The sequence below is a fragment of the Hypomesus nipponensis genome, chromosome 17 (assembly GCF_054491055.1).
Source record: "Hypomesus nipponensis isolate SF chromosome 17, ASM5449105v1, whole genome shotgun sequence".
Classification (NCBI taxonomy): Eukaryota; Metazoa; Chordata; class Actinopteri; order Osmeriformes; family Osmeridae; genus Hypomesus; species Hypomesus nipponensis.
In genome coordinates this window covers 12,047,878-12,068,535 of record NC_140377.1, presented here as the reverse complement: position 1 = coordinate 12,068,535, position 20,658 = coordinate 12,047,878, and the positions used below count along the sequence as shown (strand labels likewise).

The 20,658-nt window shown below is 42.8% G+C and overlaps 1 protein-coding gene across 2 annotated transcripts in view; it reads right to left on the bottom strand.

Annotated features, from left to right (window-relative positions):
- Positions 1-124: 124 nt before the first annotated feature.
- prkcab (protein kinase C, alpha, b) overlaps positions 125-20,658 on the bottom strand; it is a 360,544-nt gene continuing 340,010 nt past the window's right edge. For both annotated transcript variants that reach the window (XM_084677572.1, XM_084677573.1), the window contains 4 exons: positions 18,694-18,774; positions 7,528-7,635; positions 4,940-5,080; positions 125-1,207 (listed from right to left, as the gene is read on the bottom strand). In XM_084677572.1, the coding sequence (XP_084533698.1) occupies positions 1,043-1,207; positions 4,940-5,080; positions 7,528-7,635; positions 18,694-18,774 (495 nt within the window). In that variant the 3' untranslated portion in view covers positions 125-1,042. The remainder of the gene's footprint in view (positions 1,208-4,939; positions 5,081-7,527; positions 7,636-18,693; positions 18,775-20,658) is intronic.

Genomic DNA, 20,658 nt, shown 5'->3' with positions numbered 1-20,658 from the left:
CCTAGTCTACTGCTCATTTAGTCAGAAAATAAGCACGCAAAAGAGAACTGCATTGTGCATAAATAGCATTTTCAGTGATAGTAAACACTGCCTCTTCAGAAATCAGTTACAGACAGCTAACGAGTCCAGAACAAACAATGGTTTTCATTTCAAAGACTTTCTCGTTCCAATTTTTTCATCACTTTCGGTGGATTACATTTTGTTGCCTATGAAACACATCAAATCAGAATCCTCCTTCTTGAGTGTCAACATGCTGAAAGGCTGAAGACCAAGCCAAGAGGGACAGACAGACATTATCTTCGACTACAACAACAGATATGTTGTAAGATACTGTATAGATGTATCCTAGCATTGCAGGATGAGTAAAAGTAATCTATATTATGTCCCACTTACAGTATATTTTGGCACATGTCACAGTAGACCAACTCTTCTCGGTACAGAAATATAATATTTGTCACAGTTCAGAAATGGCAGCACAGTAGGTAGAGAGGAAGGAAAAGAGAAAACAGTAAAACATACTGTTGATAGTTTTCACATGCATTGTAGCTAATTGCAAACTAGATGAATAGGGAGGAATTTCGTAACGTCTTAAGACACCACCCAAGCAAATCATGGGGTAGCATTTGGTACACTCTGTAGGGCAAATATAGGAAATGACACAAGGCTTCTATTCAGAATTTCTTGAGGACAACATGGTGGGGAGTTGTGACGAAGTTCCAGTACACTCCAGACTTGACAAGGGCAGATAGGCATTACAAGGCCTACTGTATTGAAATTAAACTTTAAATAATAGTAAACCTGAATCTGCAGCCCACATAATCTTAACAACCAGCCCCTGTCACCTCAGGTCATTTCAATACAGAGATTATAGAATGTGTTTACAGAAAGTTGCCGTAAGTAGAGTTCTCAGAACACACCAATGATATATTAGTCTCTTTGACAGTGGGATGTTGGGATTTGGTGTTTTGGAAGGTCCCTTTTGTCCAAATCCTCGTGGTTCGCCCTCTTCCTGTTATCTCCCCTTTCCTCCTCTCCTCTCTGCTCATACCACACTGTGTAAGGACGGATGGGCGAACTGGGGGTTGATGTAGGAGAAGCCAGCAAACTCGCATTGGTCGATATTGGTGATGACCAGTTGGTCTGGAGGGGTGAGCATGGGCTGGGTACGGGTGAAGAACTTGTCAAAGTTTTCCGCTCCTTTTCCACACTGCAAGAGGAGACGAGAGATTGGTGCCATTAAATGGAGACAGGGTAGGAGCTCCTTCTAAACTACCGAAACCAGCTCTGTTTGCATGTGAACAGTGACTGACACTTTTATGTTTTGCAGCCATCCCATTTGATGTTTGGTGAGGGTTAGGACACAACTGCTCTTAAAAGGGGTATTTATAAACCATTTGTGGCAACGCTGTTTTAAGGCATGAAAACGTGTCAGTGGTGAAAAAGGTGAGAAGGATATTACCCCTCTAAGGGGGTCTGGGTGCATGCTCCCCCATAAGAAACATTTAAATATTCCATATTTTAAAGCATCAATCTGATGCATTTTGAGATACTTTTTTGCCAACCTGGGGAGAGCTGGAGAAAAGTAACTTAAGCCATGATTCAAAAATTATTATGGCCTCCTTACTAAGTATTATGCAAGCCATTTCATGTCAGCCCGTCACTGGGTCTAACAATTACAGTATATGAGGCACAATGTGGTAAGGGCACCACAAATGGCTTAATGCATAACCCCCACAAGAGATGGTGGACATGCTGTAACTTAACTTGTCTACTCTTCCATCATGATTGACAGCCAATACAAGTACCAGCGTACTTTGAAGTCAAAATGCGTATCCGCTACACAAATTGCGTACAGGTTGGCAGGTCTGCTTATTGATAGAATGGCAGGGACGGACTGGGAGTAAAAATAGGCCCTGGCCTGGACTTTGATCCAGACCGGCCCAACAGAACCGGTCCCATATCCGCCACCACAGCGAGCGCCCTGCTAACGCATGCAATTTCTGTGCCTGATGTGATGCTAGTTAGGGATTTTAATGGTCTAATGTGAGCGCGCGAAACGCATACACTAGGGTAAATATCCTACAGGAAATGGAATTGGCCTGTGGTAACATAGGTGTGGAGCTTTTAGAGTTTTGCCAAAAGTGTCTGATTCAACAAATGGGTTTAGGGCACTGAACATTTAACTCAAGAGAATGGGGTTTAGTGTTTTAGCAATTGTGAAAAACTGTAAATTGTGATGGTTACTGTAATATTTTATTTGTATTTACTGTGTATACGTAAACATGTGTCTTTGTAACTACATGCCCTGAATGCTGTGTTCTCCATGTTTTTGTGTTGTGTCTAATGATTGCTCCATAGTTTTTATATATTGATTGGCTGTGTTTATGATCTGAAAATATTGTTTGATTTTGAGCACAGGTTAAATGGTTTAGGGGCGAGTGTTGGATTTTGCCAGAATAGTCAGAGGTTTTGGAAATTTAGTTTGAAGATTAGGTTTTGTGTTTACAGTTTTGAGAAAATGGGTGACTGTTTCAAGAAATGTGTTTTAACAATTGTGAAAAACTGTAACATGTACATCATAACAGAGGTACAGTCCTATGGCGTGTTAAATAACTAGTTACTAGGGATGGGGGGGGGAAAAATCGATTCAGTTATGAATCGCAATTCTGGTGAATGACGATTTTTAAATCGCCACACTGCCTCCCAAATCGATATTTTGTCTGTAGCCTACTTTTAATTATTTTATTCAATGCCAGAAAAATAAACGTTGCGCTTATAATCCCACAGATGGCGCAATGCGATCTATTCGTTCATGAATTCCTTCTGGCTAGAACAAGCGCAGCTTCACACGTAGTTAGCTATGCAAAGGCTAACAGCCTGGTAGGACAGCAAATATGTCAGACGTGAGGCCCGAGATTCATGCTGCACCTAAACATTTTAAATCACACATCTGGAAGAATTTTGGATTTCATAATTTACAGGGAAAGAATGAGATAGACATGAGCCATGCTGTCTGCCAAATATGCCACGGAAAGCTTAAGTATTGTGGTAATACTACAAACATACATGCTCATATCTCTCGACACCATCCAGAATTATCTGAAAAAACGGTGGAGGAAGCCAATACTGCTAGCAACAAACGCTGGACACATGTTTCAGTAAGCTCCCCAGCAGTTCAGAAAAGGCTATTCGCATCACACAATCCATATCTCATTTTATATGCAAAGACCTTGTCCCTATAGTGTGGTTGAAAATACAGGTTTTTGTAATATGATTCACACGTTAGAGCCGTGGTACACAGTACCATCAAGACGTTTCTTTTCGGACACAGCCCTGCCTAAAGTAATTGTTGAGTAAAGCTGAACGAGTTGCTCTGACGTGCGATGCATGGACGTTGAGGGCCACTGAGTCATATGTAACAGTAACACATAACATATAACTGATGAATGGTGTATGTCCACCCCAGAGCATGTTGACCAGCTCTTGTTTTTGCACAAGAATCTGAACATACCAAAGCACTAGCTTTGCATAGCCTAGTTTTTGTTGTTGTTTATATTTAAAAAAAACTTGTATTTGTTATATTTAATTTACCTTTTATTTATCGTTTAAAAGTAGCAGACGTTTGTGTTCAATTTACAGGGGCTATAAAATAATAGGGCACATTTTTTATTTTTTTCTATTGGCTGCCCGGCAGTCATTAAATTAATGTTTATATTTAGGAATTAAAACTTTAAGCAAATTTGACTGTTTTATTTGTAGGTATGATTCAACTGTTTTCCATGGTCCAGTGGAAAAACAAAACAAAATAAATCGTAATATCGAATCACAATACTTACAGAATCGCAATACCCACAGAATTGCAATACATATCGAATCGCCACCTAAGTATTGTGATAGTCTCGTATCGGGAGGTCCCTGCCGATTTCCGTCCCTACTACCCGTCTAGGCTTTATAGTGGCTTTTGCTAAACTGCATTTTGTGATATCAGAACTTGTATGACAATAACATATATTTATATATATATTATATAACATTACATCCAGTTGAAAAATGTAATGAAAAGAAAGTGAGTTGGGTAGTCCTTAGTCGCTTTCCTTGTCTAGTGTTTGGCTGCTGCCATTTAAAGAAGCGCAGACCTTTATCTAACACAATAAGAATTTATAAAGGCTAGGTTACCCGCAGTTGGCCACAACTAAAAAATGCAAGACAATAATAACATGGTGGATGAGACCAGGTGGATGGTGGATGAGTCCAGCCATGGCTTGTTTGTAAGGCAGTTCATTGTTGCGATTGGAAACATGTAATAGCACAAAACAAATTTTGGACCAGCGATCCCTTGATATAGCTTAAAGAACTAATGCGTGCAGGCGTTTGCAGGGGTTTGCAGCACAAACAACACCTGCCTATACGCACGTCTTATCAAATGTAATATGTGCTAAATACACTATCTATTAAAGGTGTAGTGTTCATGTGGCGCCAAAATACACGTACTTCACCCATAACAGGTACCGGTGAATGCACTGTGTGCAGTGGTGCCTGGCACGGCATATGCCCCATACGGAATACGCCCCATACACACAAAGGAATGCTTTACAATGAAGATACTACATCAAAACAAAAACCCACATCTAATGTTGAACACATTTTCATTTACTCATATCCACAGGGAGTTTCTGCCTTCCAGTTTTGGGTAAAAAAGAGGCATATGTTCCTCATAAAAACTTGTCTTGGCAAGGGGGAGGCTGTGAGGGGAGCCTGCATCAAGTTCTTAAATGTGTGTTCTGACAGCTTCCAGGGCATATAGAGCTACATGTTAAGACACAATCTTTCATCTTGATCCAGCACTCCCTCTTTGCTGGGTTGTCATCTCACGACTTGGTCCTCCAATGGGCGCATTTGCAGGGGCTCACATTTGGAACCCCCCCCCAGTGACACTCACCACTTTGGGCTTGAATGGCGGCTGGATCTCTCTGTTGGCCAGGCGGTCCCAGTCAATGCGTCTGAAGAAAGCCTGTTCCCTGATGTCCCTCTCTCCCTCTGGCCCACAGCCCAGTCGCTTGGATGGATGCTTGGTCATCAACTGGGTGGTGGCATCAAGAAGGAGATTGGCATATGGGGAAGGAGATTTATGATATGGGGTAGAAGAGAAAAAAGAAGAGAAAAGAAGAGGGGAGAAAGGTACCCTTTACCCGGGTGAAAAAAAGAATACTTAAGAGGATTTAAGCATATTCATATTTTCAATAGTACATTTTAAATATACTAAGAAAAAGTGTACTATCTGTAAATATATAAAAAGTATACAACATCATGCTTTTACCAATTTTAAAGTTAATACGTTGAACACACTTTAAAAAAATTATACTACAGTACACTTTTAGTAAATATATTATAAAAAAATATACTATAAGTAAAACGTATATGTAATTTCTAAAGTGTACAACTGGAACTTTGTGTTTAAACATATTATTTGTATATTTTAAAATGCATGCTAAAAATTATCTTTGTAACAATGCACTTAAAGCTTACTTTAAAAATAAACATTTTAATATGCTGAAATGTAAGGATATTTTAAGTTACTTTTGAAGTCCTTTCATCAATTCAGCCTTCAGTGTACTGGTATACATTTGCTGTACTGTAGTGTGTAGTAGAGTAAAGTAACTCTTTTTTTTTTTTTTTTTACAGTTTTCTTGTGCTTGTACGGCTTCTATTTCGAAGCGGCTTATAGTCCGGTTTTAGAACAAAAAAGTGGCTTCTTTCAAGATCTCTATTTAATGCTCCACACTTGAACGGGGGCTTATTACTTGAGGAATGATTTTCGGTATTGTCTCAGTTGCACTATCAGGGCTTGGAAATACAGTGACTTGCTAAAGTAGGCAAATGGCTAGTAGAACATAACATTTCATAATAATTTCACTTAATCAAACAGCTGCAAGACCCAGTGAAATGTTATAGGCTAGCTAGCAAGCTAACGCTAGCATCGCTAACATTACTAATTCAACTTTGGTAGTGTAAACAAGCTCTTTGTAAGCTCGTTTTAGATATAATTGTATATGATCGTGAGGACCATGAGACACGGACGTGGTATCTTTTCAAAATTGTGCTTTAGTACAATTTAATTACAACTTAAATATATTAAGTACAAAATAAGTTGTTCCAAAATAGCACACTTCAAATTAACTAATCATTCAATAACTTGAAGTATACTGATGATTAATCACTCTTAAAGTATACTCAAGTATGCTAAGATTTAGTATACTTAGCATTTTTTTGTTGTTGACCTGGGTAGTCTGTAGTTTCTCAGTCAGTTATACTTTTACAGTAGCTGTCGTAGACAATTTTTTTTTTTTTATTAGATCCTAAGATCCTTATAATTAGTCACCGTAAAAATAGAGAGGCAAGAAAATTGCGACAACCCATATTTGGCAACCGTGCTTAATTGTCATAAATCATATTTCAAATGACATGTTGAACTAACAAAGAGCCGAGGGTAAGTCTGTCTTTTTTGTCATTGGCTTCAATTGTGTCGATGATGAATTCTATTCCCAGCTGCAGCGGGCTCTGGGTGTGATATCTTAATAAACGACAGAGGACGTTATGAAAAGTGTCAGATCGTCTCATTGGAGCATCTAAATTGAATCTGTCTGCTGTGTAAATTGCATTTAAAGGCTCATTTCCCAGGTAAATGACATGTCCACACAGTCAGGACTGTGTCGACAATGTCAGAAAATGGATTCCTGCAGAGGAATCTACAATGGGCCCGGATTTAATTGCATGGAAATGTGTAACTGCTATTAAACCGCGTCGAGAGGAGCCAGCTGAAGTGACTCGGGCATCTGATCAGGATGCCTCCTGGACGCCTCCCTGGTGAGGTGTTCCGGGCACGTCCCACTGGGAAGAGGCCCCGGGGAAGACCCAGGACACGCTGGAGGGACTATGTCTCTCGGCTGGCCTGGGAACGCCTCGGGGTCCCCCAGAAAGAGCTGGTGGAAGTGGCCGGGGAGAGGGAAGTCTGGGCCTCCCTGCTTAGGTTGCTGCCCCCGCGACCCGATCCCCGGACAAGCGGCAGATGATGGATGGATGGAAATGTGTAACTGCTTCAACTCTTTTGAATCCTTTGACACCACGGTGATACTGATTTACCACAGAGCTAACCACCATAAGTTAACCAAGCTCTGTAGCTATCACAGATACTTATACTGTCTTTATCATATGCCATGCATTTCTTTGTGTGTCCCTTATCACCCGCACTGTTATTGGGGAAGTTGCAGCCCTCCTTTTGTTGCACATGCTCCTCCACATTGTGCTAAGACAATACATAGAATTGAAGATCCAGAAAATAAGTTTGTCTTTCTCAGTCACCACAGCTTTGATCATTTGTCCTATACTGTTATCAAATCACATGTTATGTGTATAGCCCTTTTGGCAAGCAATGTCGCAAGAGTGCTTCACGTACTCCCATAGAACTGCACCTGAACCAACCTAAACCCTCAAGGAGGACATTCTGATCGGAGGAGGTTCTGTACTCACGCCCTTGCAGATGGAGACGGCCTCCTTGGTCATTGACTTGGGGTAGGACACGTTGTGCTCCATGATGGACTGGAACAGCTCATCCTCATCCTCTCCATCAAATGGGGGCTTAAGGTACAGAAACCAAAACACAATTTGTTTCATCGATACTCAACCATACATTCTGTCCCTGTTACTAATAACAAATGCATGCAAATTTGTGTGCCCTAAAGTAAAGTTTCCTGTCATTAACATTTTCCTCAAAGCCCTTTTTTTCCATTCAACCAAAACAATAACATAAGCAGAGGTGTCAAAAGCATTCACTACTCAAGTAGAAGTATAGAATTACTGGTTTCAAAACTACTTAAAGTATAAAGTAAAAGTAGTAAGGGGAAAACATGCCATTAAGGACAAAAGCTTAGGCACAGGGGTCTTTAAAGGGGTGATTGACTGGGGTTTTGGGGTATTTCACACTGTTCCTTAAGGTCTCTGCATAGGGTATGTAACATTGGTTGGGTTTAAAATGGCCCGGGTGCTGTTCTATGCCCCCTGACAGATCCTCTGAAAATGTTCCCGGGAAGAAACGCTAGCTTTTCTCCTTTTATGGTATGCTCATTAATATTTAGATGAGCTGCGCGCTGATTGGTTGGTTTTCAACGAGTGAAGCTGCGGAGAAAAAACGCAACACGGCCAACAGCAGCACTCACTGAAATACCGAAGGTGGAGACTTGAAACAAAAACGCGCAAATAAATCTATTGTGTCTACACAACACTGTTTTCAACAGATTGACTACATATCATTTGAAATGATAACGTTAGTGGTTTCCACCTCTGTTGTCGAAGCAAAATGGATTGACTTAGGTGGGTAGAACGTTAGGCTACTGCTTAGCAACCAAACTATATTGTGATTCAACTCGGCTTCAGTTAGCTAGCTCTAGATATCTTGCTGAAAAATAACCTGATTGTAGATTTACATAACACAGGTTATTTATTTGAATGAAACACAGTCAGGAACATGAAACAGCAAATGTTTACTCCTCAACAGGTCTGCAAACGCCTTTGTAAACCGAGATTTGTTAAAACTTTTGTTAACCGAGACCGTAGGTCGAGGTTTACAAACAAATCGTTTCAACAAATCGAGGCGACAAAGCGTTTGCTGACCTGTCAAAGAGTAAACATTTGGTTTCTTATATACTACAACAATACGTAGGAAGATCCCAATCAAACACGTCGAATCTGGAGCAGACGCCATGTTGTCAGAGCAATCAGCTGCACTTGCACTGGTGACGTCACTACATCTCCAAGGCAACATATCAACAACTGTGGAGTTTCAATAACAAATACTTTCGTGAACAGAACAACTATGGCTGAGATATCACAGAAATTAACTTTTGTTTTTAGTCGCTGTGTTCGTATTTGAGCTATTTTTTTCAACCAGAATTTGTTTTCTGTCTGCTTCGGATACTTCTTTAAAACGGGAAGCGATTGCGGGTCGTTTGCGGACCTGTGCAAAAAACATATTTGGTTGTTTTAGGGGTTTTTAAGGCAATTTAGACTACTTTGTTGCCGAGCAGATGCCACATCGTTAAGGTCAATTGCTACATCTCCAAGGCAACCGCTTGTTGCTACGTCTGCAAAAACGTTTATTGACCTCTGCGAACAACTCTCTGGTTGGTTAAAAACGTTTATTTAGCTCTGCGAAAATTTGGGAGGTCAATAAACCAGTACGCTGTTCCTATTGGTCCAGAGACGTTCTCAAAAGTCAATAAACTGATTTATTGACTTTAGAGAACGTCTCTGGACCAACAGGAAGAGCGTATTAGTCCAATTATTACACTAGTATATAAGAAACAACGTTAGCCCCAGCAATAAACTAGGCTACATCATCACACATTCTACCTATGCTCTTGCGTTAGCAAGCTAAACTAGTTTACATGCCTATAGTCTAGGTGTTTTCGCTACCTAGCTGTTCTTGCATTCCTTGCAAATCAGTGTTAATAAAAAGCAGATGATCTAGACTCTAGCTAACATTGACTATATGGGCATGGCTGATGTTTGTCTATTCATGGGTACCAAAGACATCACTTCTGTGAAGCCTGCCGCCATCTTTGTGTCTGACTCAACCCATTGTAATTGTATCCAATAGTACTAGTTAGTCATATATTAATATGTAGTCTCCGTCTCCGTCATCTACCGCTTGTCCGGGGATCGGGTCGCGGGGGCAACGACCTAAGCAGGGAGGCCCAGGCTTCCCTCTCCCCGGCCACTTCCACCACCTCTTCCTGGGGGACCCCGAGGCGTTCCCAGGCCAGCCGAGTGACATAGTCCCTCCAGCGTGTCCTGGGTCTTCCCTGGGGCCTCTTCCCAGTGGGACGTGCCCGGAACACCTCACCAGGGAGGCGTCCAGGAGGCATCCTAATCAGATGCCCGAGCCACCCCAGCTGGCTCCTCTCGACGCGGAGGAGCAGCGGTTCTACTCTGAGCCCCTCCCGGATGACCGAGCTTCTCACCCTATCTCTAAGGGAGAGCCCGGACACCCTGCGGAGTAGCTCATTTCGGCCGCTTGTATTCGCGATCTTGTTCTTTCGGTCACTACCCATAGTTCGTGACCATAGGTGAGGGTAGGAACGTAGATCGACTGGTAAATAGAGAGCTTCGCCTTTCGACTCAGCTCCTTCTTCACCATGACGGACCGATGCAGAGCCCGCATCACTGCGGACGCCGCACCGATCCGCCTGTCGACCTCGCGCTCCATTCTTCCCTCACTCGTGAACAAGACCCCGAGATACTTGAACTCCTCCACTTGGTTCAGGATCTCCTCCCCGACCCGGAGATGGCACTCCACCCTTTTCCGGTCGATAACCATGGCCTCAGATTTGGAGGTGCTGATTCGCATCCCAGCCGCTTCACATTCGGTTGCGAACCGCTCCAGTGAGAGCTGAAGGTCACGGCCCGATGAAGCCAACAGGACCACATCATCTGCAAAAAGCAGCGACCCGATCCTGAGGTCACCAAACCGGACCCCCTCAACACCCTGGCTGCGCCTAGAAATCCTGTCCATATAGGTAATGAACAGAATCGGTGACATAGGGCAGCCCTGGCGGAGTCCAACCCTCACCGGAAACAAGTTCGACTTACTACCGGCAATGCGGACCAAACTCTGGCACCGGTCGTACAGGGACCGGACAGCCCCGATCAGGGAATCCAGTACCCCGTACTCTCGGAGCACCCCCCACATGAGCCCCCGAGGGACACGGTCGAACGCCTTTTCCAAATCCACAAAACATGTGTAGACTGGTTGGGCGAACTCCCATGTACCCTCCAGGACTCCGCGGAGGGTATAGAGCTGGTCCACTGTTCCACGGCCAGGACGAAAACCACATTGCTCCTCCTGAATCCGAGGTTCGACAATCCGGCGGACCCTCCTCTCCAGGACCCCTGAATAGACTTTCCCAGGGAGGCTGAGGAGTGTGATCCCCCTAAAGTTGGAGCACACCCTCCGGTCCCCCTTTTTAAAGAGGGGAACCACCACCCCGGTCTGCCAGTCCAGAGGCACTGTCCCCGATGTCCACGCGATGTTGCAGAGTCGTGTCAACCAAGACAGCCCTACAACATCCAGAGCCTTAAGGAACTCCGGGCGGACCTCGTCCACCCCAGGGGCCCTGCCACCGCGGAGCTTTTCAACCACCTCGGCGACCTCGGCCCCAGAGATAGAAGGGCCCCCCCCGATGTCCCCAGACTCTGCCTCCACGTCGGAAAGCGTGTTGGTGGAATTAAGGAGGTCTTCAAAGTATTCCTTCCACCGATCCAGGACGTCCCCCGTCGAAGTCAGCAGCGCACCGTCCCCACCGTATACAGTGTTGACAGAGCACTGCTTCCCCCTCCTGAGTCGCCGGATGGTGGTCCAGAACCTTTTTGAAGCCGTTCGGAAGTCATTCTCCATGGCCTCGCCGAACTCCTCCCATGCCCGGGTTTTTGCCTCCGCGACCGCCAGAGCCGCGTTCCGCTTGGCCTGCCGGTACACATCAGCTGCCTCAGGAGTCCTACCAGCCAATAAAGCCCGATAGGCCTCCTTCTTCATCTTGACGGCATCCCTCACCTCCGGAGTCCACCACCGGCTCCGAGGGTTACCGCCGCGACATGCACCGACCGCCTTGCGGCCGCAGCTCCGGTCAGCCGCTTCAACAATGGAGGCCCGGAACATGGCCCATTCGGACTCAATGTCCCCGGCCCCCCCCGAGACATGATCGAAGCTCTCCCGGAGGTGGGAGTTGAAGCTCCTTCTGACAGAGGGTTCCGCCAGCCGTTCCCAGCAGACCCTCACATTACGTTTGGGCCTGCCAGGCCTGACCGGCGTCCTCCCCCACCATCGGAGCCAACTCACCACCAGGTGGTGATCAGTTGACAGCTCCGCCCCTCTCCTCACCCGAGTGTCCAAGACATGCGGCCTCAAGTCCGACGACACGACTACGAAGTCGATCATCGAACTGAGACCTCGGGTGTCCTGGTGCCAGGTGCACATATGGACACCCTTATGCTTGAACATGGTGTTCGTTATGGACAAGCCGTGTTTAGCACAGAAGTCCAACAACAGAACACCACTCGGGTTCAGATCGGGGGGGCCGTTCCTCCCAATCACGCCCCTCCAGGTCTCACTGTCATTGCCCACATGAGCATTGAAGTCCCCCAGGAGGACGAGGGAATCCCCGGGAGGAGCGCTTTCCAGCACCCCCTCCAGAGACTCCAAAAAGGGTGGGTACTCTGAGCTGCCGTTTGGTGCATAAGCACAAACGACAGTGAGGACCCGTCCCCCCACCCGAAGGCGGAGGGAGGCTACCCTCTCATCCACCGGGGTGAACCCCAATGTACAGGCACCGAACCGAGGGGAAACAAGTATTCCCACTCCAGCTCGACGCCTCTCACCAAGGGCAACTCCAGAGTGGAAGAGAGTCCAGCCCCTCTCAAGGAGACTGGTTCCGGAGCCCGTGCCGTGCGTCGAGGCGAGGCCGACTATATCTAGCCGGAAACTCTCTACCTCGCGCACCAGCTCAGGCTCCTTTCCCGCCAGCGAGGTGACGTTCCACGTCCCTAAAGCTAGCTTCTGCAGCCGAGGATCGGACCGCCAAGGCCCCCGCCTTCGGCCGCCGCCCGTCTCACACTGCACCCGACCCCCATGACCCCTCCTGCGGATGGTGAGCCCACTGGAAGAGGGTCCCACGTTGTCTCTTCGGGCTGTGCCCGACCGGGCCCCATGGGAAAAGGCCCGGCCACCAGGCGCTCGCCATCGAGCCCCACCCCCGGGCCTGGCTCCAGGGGGGGGCCCTAATATTTAGTAATAATATAAATATAATAATAGTATTGTTTTCTATTGGTTCTTCAAATTTAGACTTTTTATTGTCTAATTCTAGTGGTTAGTTAGTTAGCTTTCATAGTTAGCCAACAAACAGAGTCACGAACATAGCACATAAATGAAGCAGAAAGACAACGATATTTAGAAAAAAAAACATTATTGGCTGCGATCCATATTTATTACCATCAATTTTATTTTGTCCCTTAAAGTCTGCGAAAACGTCTGCCCCAACTGTTCTTTCCCGACATATTTATCTTGTACAGAATCCATCCTCAATACACCGGAGACAGCCTGAAGGCTTTCAAAAGTATATCAATATGCAGTTGCAGGATGGGTGAACCTCACCAAGATATGGCATCTGGAGACAAAACACATGCATGTCATCACAGGACATCTAAGTTATTCAAACGCGATTATCAACCGTGTTATTGTAGTGTTGGTTAAGAGTGCCAATGTGGGCTAGCGAGGTGTAGCTAAACCATTCCCTAAGCAGATAGGAAAGAATGGTAGAATATAAAATATGTGCATACTATTAAGATATTGGCAAACCTAAGGAAGGTCATTTCCCTTTAATTTTTTTCTCTCACATATTCTCTTATCCACATACTGTACTAAGTACAGGTGGGTTTATAACTAGTTGTACATGTCATGTGAGGCATCAGCTTCGTTAGCTAGCTTACTACACAATTTGAATAACGTTAGCGACTAACGTTTGTTTAACTATGTTATAGCTCACCATAAACAACTCAGCTCGTGTAAACATTTTCCTGTTAAAAAAATAATTAGCTAAAATGCAGCTAGTGCCAATTTATCAGATACAAAGTTTTTTTTTTTTTGTTTACCTGATACAGTGTTCACTGCACAATATTGAGTTAGATGTTGGCTGCCAGTTGTCTCTTCTAATTGCAGCCAACCATTTATTACGGCGATCAAAATCTTTTGGGATACACTGAAATTGTATCTCTGGGTTATTTTGGCGACTGTTGTTGCATCTAACAGCACAACATATGGCAGGCATTTTTACTTTCTGTGGGTTACTTTCTGTACTTTCTGTTCTATGTTTATGGTGTGACAGGGGCTTAGCTACACTTTCAGACACAAAGATGGCGGCGCTTAAACACAGGTGGTATCCATGAATACCGTAGCGTAGAAGATCCATAGAGTTAATATAACTAGAGTACGCAACTTTTGTCTTCCAAGATGGCGTCCCCATTCATTTCTATGAAAAGTGCTCAGTGGCGCAGTGAGGCAAGCGAGAACGCGAGACTGGACGCGGCCATCTTTCCACTTCCGTGTCTTCCGGTCTAGCTTTAAACAGTGGCTCTTTTTTCTCAAGCTCTGAGACCTTGTGCACGCTTGCAACTAGCTGTATACGTCATACTTTGCGACAACCAGTCGCGAGCATAGATTTATATGGTTACGAGCGTGTGAGCTAAGGCATTGCAGTTGCAGAATCTATGGGCAGAATGGGGTACAAGTCCGATAAGAATCAGAGACATGATGCAAACTTAACGCAAATGTATTCTGTCACTGTATAGTATTCCTTTCACTTATTATTTCGGTTATTTTGGTAACCGAAATCTTCCATGATGCAGACTTACCATAACTTATTGTCAACTTTATATTCAAACGAAATGCCACGAAATTCACACTGCCTTCAATTTCACATCAGTGTCGAAATGTGACCTGTGTTTTATATGTTCAACCTAGAAAACCAACCGTCTAGGCTATTAATGGATATAACGTGATCTAACAAGACGTGTTAATAATGTAATAAATAAAAGCTCGACAAGTGTGTCTAAAATATACTTTATTGAACATTTGCCTTTGAAAGGGGCATATTCATAGAACCATATAGGCCACAAGACGTTTCCATCAGATGTAAGTGGGGGTGAAACATAGTCACTGAGGACCTTCATTGTCCCACAAAAGCAGTCTGGCTTGATGACACGATCAAAAAAAAAATAATGGGTGTGTTTAACAAAAGCTTCTGAAGGCAAGACTAATATTATTTAAATATATATAATTTCCTATTGTGGTTAACTGTTAAAGTATTAATCTGCGTCTTTGCTCCAGACAGACATGTCAACAATCATTGCTCGCGCTTAACATAATATATTTGCCATCATGTCATGAACGTTTTTACGAAGAATGAAATGTGTTTTAAAATAACTGGAATAAACTATATTAACAACATTTCATGTATGTGTGACAAAGATTTGCTAAACTTGCTACAACAAGGCTAGCAACTCAAGCCATTTCTCCCTGTGCTCATTCAATATAAGTCTACGGCTCATTCAGCTCAATGTAAATCGGCTATCGGCCAATGTGAACAATTGTGCTCGTGCCCTGTTAGTATCCACAGGCACATTTGCAGGCAACTTTTCTTGACGTAAGCAAATAAATTATTCTATGAAAAAGCTAGTAGGATGAGCCAGGTTCGAGAATCCAAAACATTTTTGGGGGGGAGATGGTTTTAGATATGTTGACTTGAGTTAATAGAATAAAAACATCCGGACAAGTCGGGTAGCAAATCGGACATGCAATAACACCTACATCCACCGGGGCGGTTGCTTCAAGCCGAGGGGCGAGGGGTGGGGGCTTGGGCTACATACGTCTGCTATTTCCTTGCTTGAGTTTGACGTGATTTTGTGTCATGTGCAGGTGATGGATCACGTATAAACCAATAGGGTGTCGGAATGGTATATGTTTATACTTCTCATCCAACCACAATCAAATTCACTCTATCTGGATGCCGCATAGTTTTTTGGGTGTGTGTTTTTTTGAACGATGACAAGCGGGTATGAAAACAAGCCGAACTGAAATTGGAGTAACGAGGCTATTTAAAAAATGTATGGAGTAGAAAGTACAGATAACTGCGTGAAAATGTAAGGAGTAGAAGTAGAAAGTCGACTGAAAAAGAATTACTTCAGTAAAGTATTGATACCCAAAATGTCTACTTAAGTAAGGTAACAAAGTATTTGTACTTCGTTACTTGACACCTCTGAACATAAGTAGATATGTGCGCGCAGGCACACAGTAGCTACATAATAACTACTAAACTCAGTCTTGAACTGTATAAGCTTCTATATAAGCTTATTCTGTATAAGCAGTATCTTTAGTGTTGAAGGTAGTGTTTATATTGTGTGAAGAGTGAGTCTGAGGGAATATGAAGCTGTGCAACAACATTTACTGAACACTGAAAAACCCAGCAGTCACTCAGAACCAAGCTATGAATTTAATTGAGTCCTGGACTATGTGTGTGTGTCCTTGTCACACTATGTCCTGTATATCTGTGTGTTTGTTTGCTACTGTATATTGTTCTAATGCCTTACTGTTTGCTCATATTCATGTTTTTATTTTTTATTATTACAGTATTTGTAAACTTTTTAAATCCAGGTGCTGGTAATAAACGTAAGTTAATAGGTAATATGCCCTTATAAGATGCTTATTAATTATGTATGTTAATTGGAATTGTGTTATTAGTATTAGTAAGGGGTGGGCTTAGGGTTAGTGTTATTGTAAGATTATGTAAAACCAGCCAAATACCTTTTCACACCTTTTGTAGGTGTGAAGACAAGAGGGGGCAGTTCGGCCGGCCAATCCTCCTCAGCTCTGACTTGTCCTACTCCTTCTCCTTCCTCACCTCTTGCTTTTTTTCTCTGATTTACAATAATCATAGTGGAGTAAGTAAGATTTAAAGACTTTATTTTGGAAAATTTTATATATTTGACTTTTAATTTATTTCATTAATTTGCAATGCTATTAATGATCTATTTCATTTAACCTTACTTTGACCATTTTTGATGGTCTCAAATGAACTTGAATAAATCAGATAACTGCAATTCCATCGGTATTGGCATAATTTGGATAATGTTAATACCAGTGGCGGCTGCTGGTCTTTCAAATAGGGGAAGCTCATTTTTGGCCTACATCATATACATTTTCCATTTATTTTGCTAGTTCACTGGCTAGTTCACCCTTACGACACTAGCCTAGCCTAGCCTACTGTATGAATGAATGAATTAACAATCTCACGAAAAAATATTAAACTCAAAGAAAATGTGGGAATTAGGTTAAACTGAAACAAGGAATGTGGTGTATAATTGTATCAAATGTATGATGAAAATTGGCCAGCAATTCCGCCAAGCAAATACCAAGAAATAGGTTGCAGCAGTTTGTCTTTCAACTACAGTTGCAAAATCCGCGATGGCCAATCCTCCTCAGCTCTGGCTTGTCCTACTCCTTCTCCTTCCTCACCTCTTGCTTTTTTTCTCTGATTTACAATAATCATAGTGGAGTAAGTAAGATTTAAAGACTTTATTTTGGAAAATTGTATATATTTGACTTTTAATTTATTTCATTAATTTGCAATGCTATTAATGATCTATTTCATTTAACCTTACTTTGACCATTTTTGATGGTCTCAAATGAACTTGAATAAATCAGATAACTGCAATTCCATCGGTATTGGCATAATTTGGATAATGTTAATACCAGTGGCGGCTGCTGGTCTTTCAAATAGGGGAAGCTCATTTTTGGCCTACATCATATACATTTTCCATTTATTTTGCTAGTTCACTGGCTAGTTCACCCTTACGACACTAGCCTAGCCTAGCCTACTGTATGAATGAATGAATTAACAATCTCACGAAAAAATATTAAACTCAAAGAAAATGTGGGAATTAGGTTAAACTGAAACAAGGAATGTGGTGTATAATTGTATCAAATGTATGATGAAAATTGGCCAGCAATTCCGCCAAGCAAATACCGAGAAATAGGTTGCAGCAGTTTGTCTTTCAACTACAGTTGCAAAATCCGCGATGGGACTGAGCTTAAATAACTCCGGCAACTTTTTATAGTACAAAATCGCTGTCAATCACAAGGAGATGCAGTCTTTCGACAGACCCTCCAATCATCACGTAGAAGCCCGGCGTCCAGACCAGCCCACTCCTCCATTCACCCCGAGAGAAGCTAAGCATCCATGGGCGTGACATAATTGCAGCATTTATCCAATGACCGTATAGTTTCGAAGCACTATTAAAAATAAAAAATAAATAAAATGTCAACGCATCCCCATTAAGTCCATGGAAGCTGGGGGGGGGGGGTAAACTTGCCCTGGGCCCACAATGTGCTAGAACCGCCACTGCGTAGATGATTACTGGCATAACATATTTACGTGCAAAGGCACAGAAGAGTTGTGCCTTTCGACGTACATGTTGAAGAATACAGGATCGACAAAGTCGCTTGTCATCCGCAATGAATGGACATTAAAAGCACTGCTTATTCTACAATTATTTTGTATTAGATTATGTGTAACTGCTACATTTGTCATCGTAACGTCTAAACAATTGAAAGTAGACACATATTGCATATATAATATATAAATCATAAAAATAATCAGTAAAAATACTAGTTTATTAAATAAAATGATTTAATAAACATTTTTACGTAGGCAGTGCCTACCTTGCCTACCCTGACTGCACGTCACTGTATGTAGCTGATTCTGAACGAACTCGTCTTTGATATGAACGTGTTCTAACGCATTTAAAATGTTAACACAATAGTAAATATTTTACCATTAATTTTTTGAAATTTTAGGGGGAACTGAGCTTCCCTTGCAGTCTTAAAGAAATTGCCACTAGTTAGTACATAGTTCCGTTTCCCCTCTTCCTTTAAACCATAGGGGAACAGTTTTGGTATTTTGGGCAATATTTAACCCCCTGCAAGATTATTCATATCTATGCACATATCAATACACATATCTATGGTATATGTAGTACATATACAGTCCATATACACAGGTAAAATGCTGTGATACTGTCTACAGTCCTTACCTGTCCAGCCAGCATCTCATATAGGAGGACTCCATAGGCCCACCAGTCCACAGATTTTCCATAGGGTTGATATGCTATAATCTGTCAGAGTGAAATAAGGATTATTATTATTATCATATTATATCAACTGTATAATTATATTAACTGCTGCAACTGAAACTGTTTCTATTGCTGTATCGACAGGGTTCAAATTTCAAATGTAACAGCGTAGATCATGCTATTTAAATTGTGTTGTGGGGATTATGTAATTTCTATCTCTCTCGTCAGCTTCTTAGTCACTGTACAATAGCTTTGGCTTGGTAGGCACTTCATTGTGAAGAAGAACATTGCCTATGGTGACAGTGGCAGCCATGGACAGTATAGTTGCTTTCAGCAGTGCAAGCTGGTACAAAGCTTTTTTCCCCTCATCTCAACATACACCACCCACCATTAAATAGCGTGCCTATTTTTATCCACTATAACAAAAGCCTTTTATCCAACCATCCAATTTAATAGCCCACACTTCCACCCACACAAGTGCAGAAACATGCATGCATACACAAACACACTCATCCACACTCAAACACAAACAAAGACCTAGATCATAACACAGCTGTTTCAGCCTTTGACAGGCACCAAGATGCAAGTCTGGTAAAAAGAGGAGCTGTCATCTAACCCCTCAACATTTACTCTCACATGCTGGTGGGGATGGAATACAACAGGTACCCAACAAAGGACAGCCCTTTGACACATCAGCTTACATAACTATAAATACCTCACCAGACAAGTTATTTTCATAAAAGAATGTTTATTACACACCTACAGTAATTTTAAAGCTACTAATGTATCCTTTGGGAAGGGTCACTTTGAGCATTAACATGTTGCAGTGAATAACAGTGAGTTGAAGAAGTGAGTGGAGGAGCTGAATGAAGTAAATTGGGGGAGGGGAGTAGAAGAGGTGAATGGAGGGGGTGAGTAGAGGAGGTAAAAAGTGTCCTTCTATGTCGGGAGAGACCCAGAGAAGGACCCAGGGCTCAGTCTGACCCCCATGACTCATGAGACACAAACATAGGCACACACACAAACCTATGCATGCAAAACACCTATCCACACGCACACACACTTATGGGCAGCCAGACCTGTCAACTTTACTCTTCTGTGAGTGGAGAGCAGAGGAAGATGTCTATATTAAGATGACAACCCCACCAAGGGCAGCGGGTATAGTTAGAAATCTTCTGCCTCACGTACACACACATACACTCATTCACAGACATGTACACACACATTCACTCACAGACATGTACACAAAAATATACATTCACCCAAACACAGACACACAATCAAAGGCAGGTACACACACACTTCCACACACAAATACTCACACTTCCACACAGGCAATCAGTGTTTCCCACAGATTAGAAAGCTATTTGTGGCAGCGGCTGTGGGGGGGGGGTTCTAAATAAGTCCTTTGTTAATAATTCGTTACACAGAACTTTATCATATTAAATATTACACCTTCACAAAATCAACAACATATGCAGGTAGCAACACTAGTGCTAAATAACTATTTAACTGGTCGGCTCCATGACGCCGGGTAAGTAACTAGCCCCTGAGCAGGGACATGCTGTGAGATTTGTGGCTGGGGAGGCACTGACTCTTTCAAAGTCCATCCATCATCTGCCGCTTGTCCGGGGATCGGGTCGCGGGGGCAGCGACCTAAGCAGGTCTTTCAAAGTCAGATTTACAAATATATTAATTCTACAGAGCAGCATCAATTCACAATTCAACTGGTTGCTTGCTCATTGACTAATGGCTGTGTTTCATATCCCATATCAGCATTCTTTACACACACATATTTGGCCAAAGAAAAGCGTTAAATTTATAGAGGCTCAGAGAGAGCGCATTTGCTCCACATCCTCCGTGTTCTTAATTTGCCATCACTCATTCAATAGAAATTAAAGTATATAGGCTACAGTCCATAACAAA